The 14,585-nt window shown below is 40.1% G+C and overlaps 1 protein-coding gene across 2 annotated transcripts in view; it reads left to right on the forward strand.

The window, feature by feature from the left end:
• Positions 1–14,585, forward strand: part of SCYL3 (SCY1 like pseudokinase 3) — a 36,538-nt gene that overhangs the window by 20,812 nt on the left and 1,141 nt on the right. The window contains exons 7-12 of one of the 2 annotated variants that reach the window (XM_008051785.1): positions 1,132–1,209; positions 3,102–3,241; positions 4,794–4,978; positions 8,956–9,127; positions 12,783–12,941; positions 13,755–14,446. In XM_008051785.1, coding sequence (XP_008049976.1) covers positions 1,132–1,209; positions 3,102–3,241; positions 4,794–4,978; positions 8,956–9,127; positions 12,783–12,941; positions 13,755–14,446 — 1,426 coding nt within the window. The remainder of the gene's footprint in view (positions 1–1,131; positions 1,210–3,101; positions 3,242–4,793; positions 4,979–8,955; positions 9,128–12,782; positions 12,942–13,754; positions 14,447–14,585) is intronic. The other variant, XM_008051786.2, reaches the window with a different exon arrangement.

Genomic DNA, 14,585 nt, shown 5'->3' on the forward strand with positions numbered 1-14,585 from the left:
TTTTTTGTAGAGACAAGGTCTCGCCAGGATTCCTAGGCTGGTCTTGAACTCCTGGGCTCAGGCAGTCCTCTTGTCTCTCTGTCTCCCAAAATGGTGGGATCCACCATGCCTGGCCTTTTTTTTGTTTGTTTTTTTAATTGACAATTTGAAGTTTTATATATTTTACTATTATGAGTGTCTTTTAACCAAGGTATTTCCATGTCCTTTTGATTGATTCTTAGTAATATTCTCTTGATATAAAGTCTATGCAAAAAATAATGTTTTATAGTTAAGTAGCTTCATTACTGTGTAATATGAATTCTTTATTAAGAACTGTATTGCAAGTTGAGAGGGAAGAAGAAAGCTAAAAACACACCAACTTCACCTTCGGCAAATCCCATTGTTATATGTGAGAAGATAACCCAGCCAGGGACAATAGAAGGAACAAGGCCAGCATCTCTTGCTGAGGCAGTAGAGCCAGTTTGATTACATTTAAGTGAAGACATCTCTGCTGCTGAGAGAGAGGGAAACATAAGATAGGTGTCAGTGTAAGATGTGGAGACTCCGATGGCAGTTATGCTCCCTAGTCCAGCTCACATCCCACACGCAGGAGGATGTGAGCTGAACAGTCCACAGCCTTTGGGGTTCCCTGGCGGCCCTGAGGGAAACTGGCCACTCCTCATATCATCTCTGCCTGTCTGAAGAATGACTAAGTAACCTGCAGCGGGAGAAATGAGAAGATTCCTGTACAGATATTTCACTTTCTCCAACCTCTTTAGTAGCTTTTACTTCAGCAAACAAGACTTGAAAATCAACAACAGTATTTCTTAATGGTAATGTCCTTTCTCCCCAGAATATTTCACTTATTATCCTATTACAACCAAAAATTTGGAGGATTATAGTGACTTAAAGCTATAAAGCATGTTAGCATGAGTGTATTCAAGTTTATACCCTTCTCACAGATCTCTCTGATAATTCTTATTATTTATTACATAGTATTTGTCTCATAAGCTACTTAGTTACAACAGAATCTTTTAAGTGGCATGGGAGAATGTTTCTCTGATGAAAATTATAATGCTGAGTTGTGGTTATAGCTTCTGTATTTAACATGCCTTTTCTAATCTATTATATTTCTTTTCTTTTGACATTTAGAAATGATTTTCTAGAAGTTGTGAATTTTTTGAAAAGTTTAACGTTGAAGAGTGAAGAGGAAAAAACTGAATTCTTTAAGTAAGTTCATAAAGTTAAGACCTTAAATTCAGTAACTTGGATTAAATCCATGTAATTACTTCAGGTAGTCTAGGGAAGATGAGTTAGACATTGGTTTATTTGATAACATTTAGTGAACATTTCCTACATGCCAGCTTTCTGCTAGGCCCCGGGACAAGGTAGCTCTAGTAGGGGAGACAGATATCCAGACTGATAATTCTCAGACAGAGGGTGGGTACAGAGCCCATCTCGGGAACACAGAGGATGGGGAGGAAGTGGTTCGAGAAAAGGAGCTTGGGCAGAGGGGTAATATGAGCAGGTGTATGAAGGCAAAACCTTGTGTGACTTGTGGGAAATAGCGAGCAGTGGAGTCCTGCGGGGCAGCAACTTCCAAGACAAAGACCGGTAGGAGGTGGCCCTTGTATGTGGCAGTGATGAGTGCTGACACAGATCGCAAATAGTGCACTTCAGGCATTGAAGCCATGCGGGGGTGCGGGGGGAACAGATTAATCCATGACTGAATTAATTTCCCTGAATCTGGGTGGGTCACTCTGTTGTCTTCAGAGGGGGAGGCGTCACTCCTCAGTAGATGTGAAGCCACACGTAAGGGCATTGGTGTTGCCAGTGAAGATGATACTGAAATAAGAAAGACTTAGAAGATGAAGTTGGCAAGCCTTAGTGATGATTACGAAATAAAATAGAGAATACTGGAGGAGAGGACCTAACATATAGGGAAAATTATGACTTTAGTGTTGGATGTGTTGGTTTGAAGTATCTGTGGGACTTTAGACAAAGATGTGCATGGACACTTGACCCAGACAGGTCTGAAGCTCAGAACAGAAGTTGGAAGCTGATGAACTAGAGGTGAGTATTAGGCATCACCAGCATAAGGCAAAGGAGCAATGGTTAGAGGAGATTCAGAGATTGCCAAGAAGGCTGTGGTATCCAGAGGGGTAGGGAACTTCAGAAAGGTGAGAACTGACAGATCATCACTCATTTAGCTATCAAGGCAGCACTGGAACCTTGGCTTAGCAGGAGCTATAGACAAAGGGGGTGAGAAGTGAATGGAAAGTGAGGAAGTGGACACTGGGAAACCCTGAAAGACACGGAAAGAAGAGAACAAACTGTTGCTGAAGCAAAGGAAGGATTTAAGGATGGAAGAGATGTGAGCACGTTTTTAGACTGAGGGAAAGTACCAGTGGAAGAGTGGGTGGAGCAGCTGAAGCTGCGGTCATGTTGGGGAGACCATTCATGCATGGTCCTGGAAGAGGAAGTAAGTCAGGGCAGTGGTGGGGGCTGGGGTAGCCTTAAGAGAGCACGAGTCTGGTACTGGAAAGGAGGCAAGAACGAGTATGGGTGCAGGCCTGTTTGCTGATGGTGGCGAAGGGGTTTAGAGGTGATAATGCATGATGTTACCTGTTTCCTGATAAAGTAGGAGGCAAGGTCATCAGCTAAGGGTGACTGTATAGCAGAGTATTATTACTATTAATACCTAATATCTGTGTTCCTTAACAAAGGGCTGTTATAAATATGTTTTAATTAGGTTAATAAAATAAGCTTGTATTTTGTTTAGTGTGGAAACTTCTATACCTTTTAAATTTGAAAGTGTCTTTTCTTATCTAGAAAGCCTCTAGCTTATTAGGGGAAAAAGGAGGACACTTTTACTGTTAATAAGGAATAATTTCTTGAAAACATTTCCTAGCCTGGAATGAAGTTATGCTAACTAGCTGGCTTTGCTTCACACTTTCTGCATTTTTCTTAGGTACTTGGGGACCAATCTGTTCACCTTCCCTAGCTACATTTCAGAATGCATCACTGTGATAGAAATGGGAGCATGGCCATTTGTGGGCTGAACTGTACTAAGTGGATACAGTTCAGGACCAGTTTCCCAGCCTTTCTTCTTTTGTTCTCAGATTCCTGCTGGACAGAGTCAGCTGCTTGTCGGAGGAATTAATTGCTTCAAGGCTGGTGCCTCTCCTGCTTAATCAGTTGGTGTTTGCAGAGCCAGTAGCTGTTAAGAGTTTTCTTCCTCATCTGCTTGGCCCCAAAAAAGGTTAATTTTTTTCAAGGTATTATTGGTAATTAAGGAGTTTGGGGATTATTTGTCCATATTTGAGCAGGGTGAGATTACTGTGTGATGTAGTTAATGTTTGGTTCTAAATATGGACATCAGTTACTGGCCCCTGATATGAAAACCTTAGCTCAGACTTTGGATGAATGCAAAGCATCTTCCAGGAGAGTCAGATTTACTGGAGTAAGGGTTACATATAACTAGAATAGGAAACACATGAAGTTTTAAGGCAAGACATACATCTTCACAGAACTTCTGCATTTATTGTGAATCATTTAGGCTGTGCCTCCTGTTTTACCAAGAGCAGCCCATTTATTTTCTGTTTTCAGTGGGAAGACTGAAAAGCACTAAGATCATTTTACTTGGGGATTTCAGTTTTGTTTCTGAATGTAAAATGAGATTATTACTTTGAAATGTTACAACTTTATAGCACTGTAGATGGTAACACATCAGATTCGAGATGATAGCATTAATATACACTATAGAATTTTAAGTTAGGTAGGATCCTGCTTCCAGAATTTTTTTGCAAGATCTCAATCCGACAAAGCAGTTTTACAGATAATTGCTTTACATTTAGAACTTCCTTGTGTCTTTACTTTGAAGTCAGTTCCCTTTAGCCATGTATTTCTGTTTATAGCTTTTCCACCCTATTCCTCATTAGATTTTTTTTTTTTTTTTTTTTGAGTTGGGGTCTCACTCTGTTGCCCAAGGTGGAGTGTCATAGCATGATCACGGTTCATCACAACCTGGACCTCCTGGGTTCTGGCAGTCTTTCACCTCAGCAGCTGGGACTACAGGTGCATACTATCCCACACCCAATTAACTGATTTTTTTTTTTTTTTTGTAGACATATGGTCTTGCTATGTTGCCTAGGTTGGTCTTGAACTCCTGGGCTCGAGCAGTCCTCTTGTCTTGGCTTCCTTAAGTACTGGGATTACGGACATGAGCCACCACACCCAACTTCGTTAGATCTTAAATAGGGATGTACGTCTGTATCACCTAGGTTGCTTTTTAAAAATAAGCTTGTATGCATAATCCACTGGTTCTGGGACAGAGCCAGGACATAGGTATACCTAAGTTTTAAAGGTCCTTGGATAATTCTTATGCTTACCTGGTTTGAAAACCACTACCAGGGGGACTATCCAGCATCAAAATCCCATTGTAGCATTTAATTCTGCATTTGCAAATAAAATTGCAGCAACAGTATCAGTATGTCATTAGTATATGAAATTCCTTGCTGATTAAACATACATTTGTAAGATTGTTACTGATTCAGGATTCTATTAAAATATAAGCTTCCTTTGTACTACATTATAGTCTCTAGTATTTCAAAAACATTTCTAAAAGGGTAATTAAGTCTTAAGTAATTTGAGGTCAAGAAAAAAAACTTTCCTTTGGTTTGGGGCCTAAGAATTTAGAAGCGCACTTAGAATCTATGTAAAGTTCTGGGCTTAGTTTGTGAACTACACTAGTACTCTTTTCACTGAAATGACAGTTGGTTTCTTTGTCTGTAACCTCCTTTGATTTGGGGCAGATCATGCGCAGGGAGAAACTCCTTGCCTGCTCTCACCAGCCCTGTTCCAGTCGCGGGTGATCCCTGTGCTGCTGCAGTTGTTTGAGGTTCATGAAGAGCATGTGCGGATGGTGCTGCTGTCTCACATCGAGGCCTACGTGGAACACTTTACGCAGGAACAACTGAAGAAAGTCATCTTGCCACAGGTCAGAGACCAGGTTGGCAGCAGGGTCGTCATAGAGCCTTCCAAAGGGAAAGAGAGTGGGCAAAGTCGTGCTGGTAACTTGGGGGCTGAAAGGAAGAAGGTTTGGAAGTATTCAGATAATAGCTCAGGAAGCCTTAAGGCAGCAGTTCTGGTTTAAAAACCTACCGGAATGCAGAGGGCTGAGATTAAAGTTGTATTTCCATTTCATTCACACAGGTAAATCAACTTAACATAACTGGCCTTAGCCTGGGAGAAACTAATTATTTTTGCTAATTTGGGGGGCAAGGTGAGTAAGAATCATTTGTGGAATGCTTTGAGAACACAAACTATTATTGTCCGTAAGCATATTGTTATAAAATAATTAAATCAGAACTGAGAGAAACATGAGATTATTTATATCTAGTTTTCAGCCTGTTTATCAGCCACTAGGGAACCTTATGATTTGCTGACTCGAGGGCTTCAAGTTTATTAATAGTTTCTTATGGCTGCCATAACATATTATCACAAACTGCATGGTATAGAGCATAGATATTTATCCTTTCTCAGTTCTGGAGGCCAGCAGTCTGAAACCAAAGTTTTGGTAGGACCACACATCCTCTGAAGCTATAGGACTCTTTCTTTCCTTGCCTTTTATGAGTTTTTGGTAGCTCCCAGCAATCCTTGGCATCTCTTGATTTGTGGCTGCATCATTCCAGTTTCTGCTTCTGTTGTCACATGGCCTTCTTTCCTTTGTGTCCTCACATGGCCTTATGAGGATACCAGTTACTGAATTTAGGGCTTGTCCTAACCTAGTTTGACTATATCTAAAAAACACTTTCTGTATGATCATGAATTTTGAGGAGGGTATGAGGTTTTTAAGAATATTGTTTCAAAAGATACCAATTGATGGTATCTCATCAAGTAATTTATTTATTTATTTATTTTTTGAGTTGGAGTCTCACTCTGTCGCCCAGACTGGAGTGCAGTGGCCGCTCCCGGCCACCGCAGCCTCGACCTGCTGGGCTCCAGCGATCCTTCTGCCTCTGCCTTCCAAGTAGCTGGAATTACAGGCATGCGCTACCACGCCCAGCTGATTTTTTGATTTATTGTAGAGATGAGGTCTCGCTGCCCAGGCGGGTCTCGAACCCGCGGACTCAGGCCTCACCTCAGCCTCCCAAAGGCGTGGGATTACAGGCTGAGCCACCGAGCCCGGCTAGGTAATTTATTTTCTTATGAGATTAGCATTCTCCGTTTTCAAGGAGTTAATAAGTGAGAAGGATAGTTATTTTAGTTGTCTGTTGCTGTGTAACAAACTACCCCCAAAACTTAGTGCATTAAACAATTAGGCTGGGTGCAGTGGTTCACACCTATAATCCCAACACTTTTGAGAAATCAGGGGAGGATTGCTTGAGCCTCAGGAGTTTGAGACCAGACTTGGCAACATAGCAAGACCTTATCTCTACAAAAAGATAAAAATAAAAAATTTGGCCAGGTGTGGTGGTACATGCCTGTAATCTGAGCTACTTGGAAGGCTGAGACAGAAAAACTGCCTGTGCCCAAGAGGTTGACGCTGCAGTGAGCTGTAAGCATGCCATTGCACTCTAGCCTAGGCGACAGAGTGAGAGCACAACTTAAAAAGAAAAAAAAATCATGTTTTAATTCTCATGATTCTTTGGATTGACTGGGCTCAGCTGTGAGTTCTGTTGCACCATATGTCAGTTGAGGCTTCAGTCACCTAGGGCACATGCAGACTGACTCCTTGGCACCTTGGAGGTGATGGCCGAAAGACTGGGTTTGGCTGGGCTTTGGGGATAGCTTGGCTTTTCTCTCCATGAACTCTCAGGGCTCCTCTCCCCATCAGGTGACATTTTCACATGATTTCTCTAGCCTTTTTATATGACTGATCAGGGCTAACAAAATGGCAAAAGCAGCCTTCTCAAGGTGTAGGTTGGGAACTGGCAGTGCCATTCCACCACACTCTCTCAGTTAAAGTGAATTACAAGAGACAGCCCAGTTTCACTGTGGAATAAGTTTACACAAGGCATGGACTAGAGGTGTGGTTCACTGGGTGCCAACTTGAGAACCTAGCTACCCAACATAGCACTTTGTATTTACATCTGCAGCAGTAATTATTGCCCTATATAGAGAGCTGTGTCTGGAAATGGAGAAAAGGAATGAAGCACTAACTCTGAATGGAGGTATAAAGATCTCAATAGGGCTGGGGTCAAAGAATGAGTAGACAGATGTTGAGCATGTGAAAGACAGTGAGAGTGTTCATTACTTAGGAAGGATAATAACTCAGCCAATTTATGTGTGCTAGAAAGTTCACTTTGGCAGTGTGGAAGACAGACCATAGAAAAAGAGGTCAGCTGGGAAGCTGTTAGAATAGTTCTGCTGAGAGATGAGAGGCTGAGGAAAATTTGGCAGTGGATACGGTAGAGACATTAGGGATAGGACTTGCTTTTTCACTAGATGGAAGGGATGTTGAGGATGATGGATTTTTGGCTTGGGTGGGTGATTGTTTTATCCTTGTCATTCAGTTGATAGAATTCATATACAAAAGAAAGATGCTTTAGTTTATTTATTCATACAGCCTTGTTCTGAGGAAGTACCTGATCTGTTAGCATTGGATCTTAGTTACCTGGCCTTGTGTCTGCTGGTACTGATGTCATACAGGTCATCTCCTTCCTTACACAGAGAGCAGCACCTCTCCTGGTACCTGCATGTGACTGTATTAGTTAAGGTGCTTTTAGTTGCAAGTAACTGAAATGCATTTTAAACCAGCAAAAGCAAAAACAAAAAAATTAATGAAAGAATGTTAAGATTATTTTACATGAAAGTCTCACAGAAACTCCTCATTCCTTTCTCTGCATGTGTTTCACTTTTGACTCTCTGAAGACCAGCCGTCATTGTTTTGGTGTGCATATGGCCAAACACGGCTGTCTTGTAACTTCCAAGTTTACTGTCTTTTTTTGAAACCTTTTTTTTCTTAAGAGACAATGTCTTGCTATGTTGCCCAGGCTGGAATGCAGAGGCTATTCACTGGCATGAACCTACTGCTTATCAGCACAGGAGTTTTGACCTGCTTCATTTCTCACCTGGGCCAGTTCCCCTCTCTTTAGGCAATCAGGTGGTCCCTCACTTCCGGGAGGTCACCATATTGATGCTGAACTTAGACTCCTGGTTAGCATATCATACTACAGCCCAGAACTCCTAGACTCAAGCAGTTCTCCTACTTCAGCTTCTGAGTAGCTGGGACTACAGGTATGTGCTACCATGCCCAGCATACTGTCCACAAGCCACAAAGATAACTAGTTTTTCCAAGTTACAACTTACATTACTGGGCAAGAGATCATGATAGGCTCGGTTTGGGCCAGTTATTCTGTGTATGCATCATATACAAAGAAAGTTTTCAAGGTCCTATCTTTTGTAGGTGTGTAGAGCTGAAAAGAGGGCATGGACCAGGAACATAATTTCTAGTTCCCTAAATGAGTGGTTCTGAGTACTCTCTGCAGAATACTGCCACTCTTTGGGTATTTGTTATGTTCCTATAAGGCGAGTACAGGTATGGAGAATTTACATTTAAAACCTTTTGTAGCAATTTGATGGAGTAACTTTACATTAGTTTCCAGTATATTTGTTTTGACTATATTTATTTATTTGTTTTAGAGACAGTCTCATTTTGTTGCCCAGGCTGGAGTGCAGTGTGGCACAATCATAGCTCACTAAAGCAATCCTTTCACCTTGGTCTCCCAAAGTTCAGGGGCTATATGAAGTGTGAGTCACTGTACCTGGGTGATTTTTTTCTTAATCAGTCTGATGGATTGGGAGGGGAAAGCATTGGTCCTTTACCACAGATATTTTGAGAGTCACCGACCTAGAATACATATCTAAGAAAATGTAGATCATCTGAGTAAGCACAGATCTGACCGTAGCCCAATTGCTTATATACAGATAGGTAATATGGTTGTCTGTTCTCATTACCTCATTTGTGCCTAGGTATTGCTGGGCCTTCGTGATACCAGTGATTCCATTGTGGCCATTACTCTACACAGCCTAGCAGTGCTGGTCTCTCTGCTTGGACCAGAGGTGGTTGTGGGAGGAGAACGAACCAAGATCTTCAAACGCACTGCCCCAAGTTTTACTAAAACTATTCACCTTTCCCTAGAAGGTAAGAATTATTAAAAGGCCTAGCATATGTTATGTTAAATTTTAATATTATACAAGTAATGCAAGAGAGTCATATTCAGTCAAATGATACCGGGAAGTGTAAAGGAAAAGTTAATTTCTCTTTCCCAACTCCTCCTAGGGGATGTAAGGTAACTGATTTTTAGTGGGAGTTCTTTTATACCTTTTTTTAAGCTCACAAAGAGAAACACGAATATTCGTATGTTTACATATACATACATATATACATACTTTTTTGGCACCCCCTGTATTTACTGTACTGTACTTTTTATCATTATTTTAGCATATACTCCTTCTACCTATTAAGAAAAAGTTAACTCTAAAACAGTATCAGGCAGTTCCTTCAGGAGGTAGTCCAGAAGAAGGCATTGTTATCCTAGGAGATGATAGCTCCATGCATGTTAATTGTCCCTGAAGATCTTCCAGTGGGACAAGATGTGGGGATAGAAGACAGTGATATTGATGATGCTGACCCTGTGTAGGCCTAGGCTAATGTGTATGCTTGTGTCTTCATTTTTAACAAAAAGGTTTAAAAAGTAAAAAAAAAATTTTAAAAATAGAAAAATGCTTTCGGAATAAGGATATAAAGAAAGTATTTGTACAGCTATACAATGTGTGTTTTAAGCTAAGTGTTATTACAAGAGTCAGAAAGCTAAAAACATTAAAATGTTACAGTAAGCTAAGGTTAATTTATTGAAGTAAATTTTAATAAGTTTAATGTAGTCTAAGTATAGTGTTTACAAAGTCTACAGTAGTATACAATAATGTCCTAGGCCTTCACATTTCAAAGACTCACCTAGAACAACTTCCAGCCTGCAAGCTCCATTCATAGTAAGTACCCTATACAGATGGACCATTTTTTTTCTTATATTTTACCGTACCTTTTCTATGTTTAGATATGTTTAGTTACACAGATACTTACCATTGAGCTACACTTATCTATGGTATTTAGTACAGCAACATGTACCAGTTCATAGCCTAGATGTGTAGCAGGCTATACCATCTAGGTTTGTGTTAAGTACACTCTGTGATGGTCATATAAGGACAGATGCATTTCTCAGAACGTAACCCCACTGTTAAGCATTGCATGGCTGTGTAGGACCTTTTTAAAAACGATGAGAAAACACCACACACAAATCTACAGCTTGCTTTCCTGTAACAGCATATCAAGAGTTTGCCTTCAGGCCCACACATGGAAAGCTAACTCATTCTTCTTGGTAGCTGCCTGATATTTCGTTGAATGCAACCCATCCAATGATTTTCTTAATCGTGGATAATGCATCCATTTTCAGATTTTTAATCTCTACAAACAGTGTTGCAGTAAATATCTTTATACATGTGTCTTTACAGTTGGTCCTCCATATCTAACCTGCAGGTTTCTTATCTGTGGACTCCACTGACCCTGGATCAAACATATTTAAAATAGTAAGAAAAAATAATAATAAAAACTAAAATGTAACAACTGCTTACATAGTATTTACATTGTATTAGGTTTATAAGTAATCTAGAGATGACATGAAGTATGCAGGATTATGTGCTGTGGTTATACACAAACATGCCATTTTACATAAAGAACTGGAGCACCTGCAGATGCCAGAAGACAACTTTACATCTTGGATTTCACTGCAGTAGGATAAAGTCTCATAAGTAGACTTGCTGCATCAAAGGATATATTCTAAAATTTCAGATATTGTCACCTTCAAAAAGTTTGTAGCAATTCTTAATAACACTAGATGTTTAAGTTCTTTTGATTGTTTTGGCCCACTGGGCAAAAAGCTATTAATTTTTAGGTAGTTCAATAAATTCTTATTTCTGGTATGTTCCCATTGGAAGTTACCTGGGAGACAGCAGTAATTCCTGGTCTTATCAGAACTTTGTATCAACAGTGTCATTGCTTCTTCACTCCCTTTTATAGTCTCAAATAGGACAATTATCATGTTACGAAATTCTGAATCTCTAATTCATTTCTCACAGATAGTGAGTAGACAGCATGGAAAATTAGTAGGAAAGTTTTCACATAGGTTTTTCTCCAATTTTGACGCAAAGAGAATTTCTGAAACAACACTGGATTTCCTAAAATTTTGAAGAGAGTTCACCTCTTTCTTGGCCTAATGAAACCAGTGTCATTTTGGCTCCAAAGAGCTTGGAAAAGGTGATGTTGAGGCTATAGCTTCACTTTCAGCTATTAATTGTACATACTGAATTGGATGGGGCCTATTTGTTTCCAGTTCTTTTAGCAGATTATATCAAACAGCAAATGAGCTGTGTTTATATATCATGCCAAAGGAAAACAATTTTTTGAGAGGCATAGTTTTTGAGATAAGGCTTAGGGGTTAATTTTTGGGGCACCTTTCCATGCTGAATTTTAGCAGAAGTTTCCACTCCTAACATTTGTTTTGTTTATTGGACAGAGTTAATTAGTTGTAAACATTCTGTATTCCAAAGATGTATATCCATTTACATTGATCTGGATTACTCTGTAATCTTAGAAACTGGAAAGGCACCAGAGCAGCAGGAGCAGTTGCATTTTTCTTAAGATGAATTCTCCTAAAGACTTTGTAAGACAGAGCAGCAGTCTGATCCCACTGACTTTCCAAGTTCGGCTCTTCACTGTGGAAGCCAAGTGCACCTTGGTGCAGCCTCCATCCTAGGTTTATGGTTATTAGCAGCCCTTCAGGTCAGGAGGCAAGAGGCATGTCTGGGGGAGGTCCTCTTGGACTTTTTTTCCTTTTCTTTTTTCTGTCTTCTGCAGTTCACCTGCATGGTCAGACTTAAGAATAAGGGCTAATATTGAAGTCTCTGAAACGTATCCCTAAGGAAAATAGGAAATAAAAGTAGGAAATGCATCTGCCTGATGCATTATTGCCTGAAAAGGAGTAAGTCTGCTTGAAAGAGAGCTGGGGGAACACAGTTTAGAGAACATCAGGTAAGACACTGGATAGGAATTCCGCATGGAGAACAGTGGCACAAATAAGGGAGAGGGTGGAGGGATTGTTGAGGCCAGGCCTTAGAGGGAGGGCGGCGTGAGAATGGGAGATGTGCTGAAGGGAACTGGGGGCCTGATAGTGACAATTTACCCCACACCTTCCCGCTTACCCTATTTTTGCAGCCAAAATTCTGCTGGAATCTTTTTGACCAATGCCCAGTCTTGAGTATAAGTTTTCTGGTCAACCCTTAAAGACATCTTCTTAAAACAGTTCACCCCTTCTCCCCCAGTTGGGGGTTATGGCTTGTATTTATTATTTTAACCATTTTAAAATGTATAGTTTTGTGGTATTAAGTACATCCATCTTGTTGTGCTTATGCTCTTACCCTTTAATCTTAAAAGTAAGTAGAATTAGTTATGGTTTTAAATCACCACCGTGTTTTTAAAGCTGTCATATTATTTAACTAAAGGCTGTATCTGTATAATGCTTGAGTCCTTTCTATTCCATCATCACCATGTGAAGTGGACCCAGCCTGCTCTTACACACGTCTAGGGACAGGCAGTCCATCCAGTAAGAGGCGTAGATGTTCTCTCCCTGCAATTTGTCTTTTATCTGTGTTCATTCCCCTTAGCTACTGCTCACCAAACACGTAATTGATCAAGAAGCAACTTACTGCCCCTTTCATTTTTTGGAGTTTTCATTTGCCTTCAGATTCTCCCACATGTGTCTGCAGCCAGCACAGTCAGATGGTGCCAGTCTTGGAGAACACTTCCTCTAGCATGTTCCCTAATTGTTTCTTTTCTGGCAACATGCCCATCAGCAGCAAGAAGCAAATACAGCAGGATTACTACAATACTCTTTTACAGACAGGTAGAAATATAAATTTACAAAGCTTTTACATTGCTTAGTTAAATGTTTTCCTGAGAGTAATGACTTTAAATTATGAAAATAAAGGGCATTTGGGATTGATTTCTCATACTTATAATCATGTAAGTCAACTTTGGTCTCATCTTGTTTCTCCTGACTATTGGATATATACCCACCCATTCTCTGTAACTGGTGAGAAGAGGTTGACACTACTTGAATTGTTTTGGGGACTTCTGATGCCTTAGTGTAACATCTTCCAGACTGTACTGAGAAGGATAGTTCTGAAAGATGCTAATAGAATGTGTTGCGAAAATAAGAGTTTTGTGGTAAAATAAGTTTGGGAAAATAGTAGCAAACTCATTAATACGTTGCATAAGATTTTTCAGTGCCTTAACTACACTTAGGATTGGGTTAGGCAACTTACTGGAGCATAAAACACTTTCTCAGGGCATACATAATTAACATCTTAAGGGTGTCATTGCCTGGATTAGAGCATTTCTGTATTTACTTATAGAAAATTATGCCAATATACATTATATTTGGATGTTTAATAAGGGATTGGATGCTCTAGTTGTTACCTGGTATGCTTCCATTGGGTTAATGATATTATATAAGCATTATATAGTAAGTATTTTGATAACTTATGTGATCTTTAATGTTGAGGGATGTTCTGCTGGGATACCCTTTGTTTAGTGTGCATGGACATTTTCCAGCTAATTAAAACCACACACTTCCTTAATGCTAACTTTCCCTTAAAAGTGCTGCTTGCACTTAACCATTATTTTATTAGAATAATTCTTATATATATCACCACAGGTGATCAGTTTTCTCAGCCTATTAAATTTCCAATGAATGGGATCTCAGATGTGAAAAATACTTCCGAGGACAGTGAAAATTTCCCATCAAGCTCTAAAAAATCTGAGGAGTGGCCTGACTGGAGTGAGTCTGAGGAGTCCGAGAACCAAACTTTCAACATACAGATTTGGCCTCGAGAACCATGTGATGCTGTCAAGTCCCAGTGTACTACCTTGGATGTGCAGGAGCCAGCTTGGGATGACTGTGAGCCCAGCAGCTTAGATACTGAAATAAACCCAGGAGGTAGAATCACTGCTGTAAAACCTGTTACCTCAGGGGAGCCCATTCCTGCTTTGCTTCCACTCACTGATGAATCTAAGCTTTGGAAATCAAGCCTACCCCAAAAGACGAGACTTGTACAAAATGGGGATGACTCAGACCAAATCAAGCCACTAAAAGCGTCATCACAAGAAAGGCCCCTTAAGGTTCCATCAGAACTTGGTTTAGGAGAAGAATTTACCATTCAAGTAAAAAAGAAGCCAGTACCAGATCCTGAGTTGGATTGGTTTGCTGACATGATACCAGAAATTAAGCCTTCAGCAGCTTTTCTTATTTTACCTGAACTGAGTACAGACATGGTGGTTCCCAACAAGAATGATGTCTCACCAATGATGCAATTTTCCTCAAAATTTGCTGCAGCAGAAATTACTGAGGTGAGTATCTTTGGATTAAATTGTGCTGCTAGCTTTACGATTTCCCTTATGGGTCCCAATTGCACTATTCCATCGATAACAAATAACATGCTGTTTTCCCAGTGAAGGAAAAGACTAATGTACACAATTGGCTAAAATA

This window comes from Carlito syrichta, unplaced genomic scaffold (genome assembly GCF_000164805.1).
Source record: "Carlito syrichta isolate Samal-C Ts95f unplaced genomic scaffold, Tarsius_syrichta-2.0.1 Scaffold233958, whole genome shotgun sequence".
NCBI lineage: Eukaryota > Metazoa > Chordata > Mammalia > Primates > Tarsiidae > Carlito > Carlito syrichta.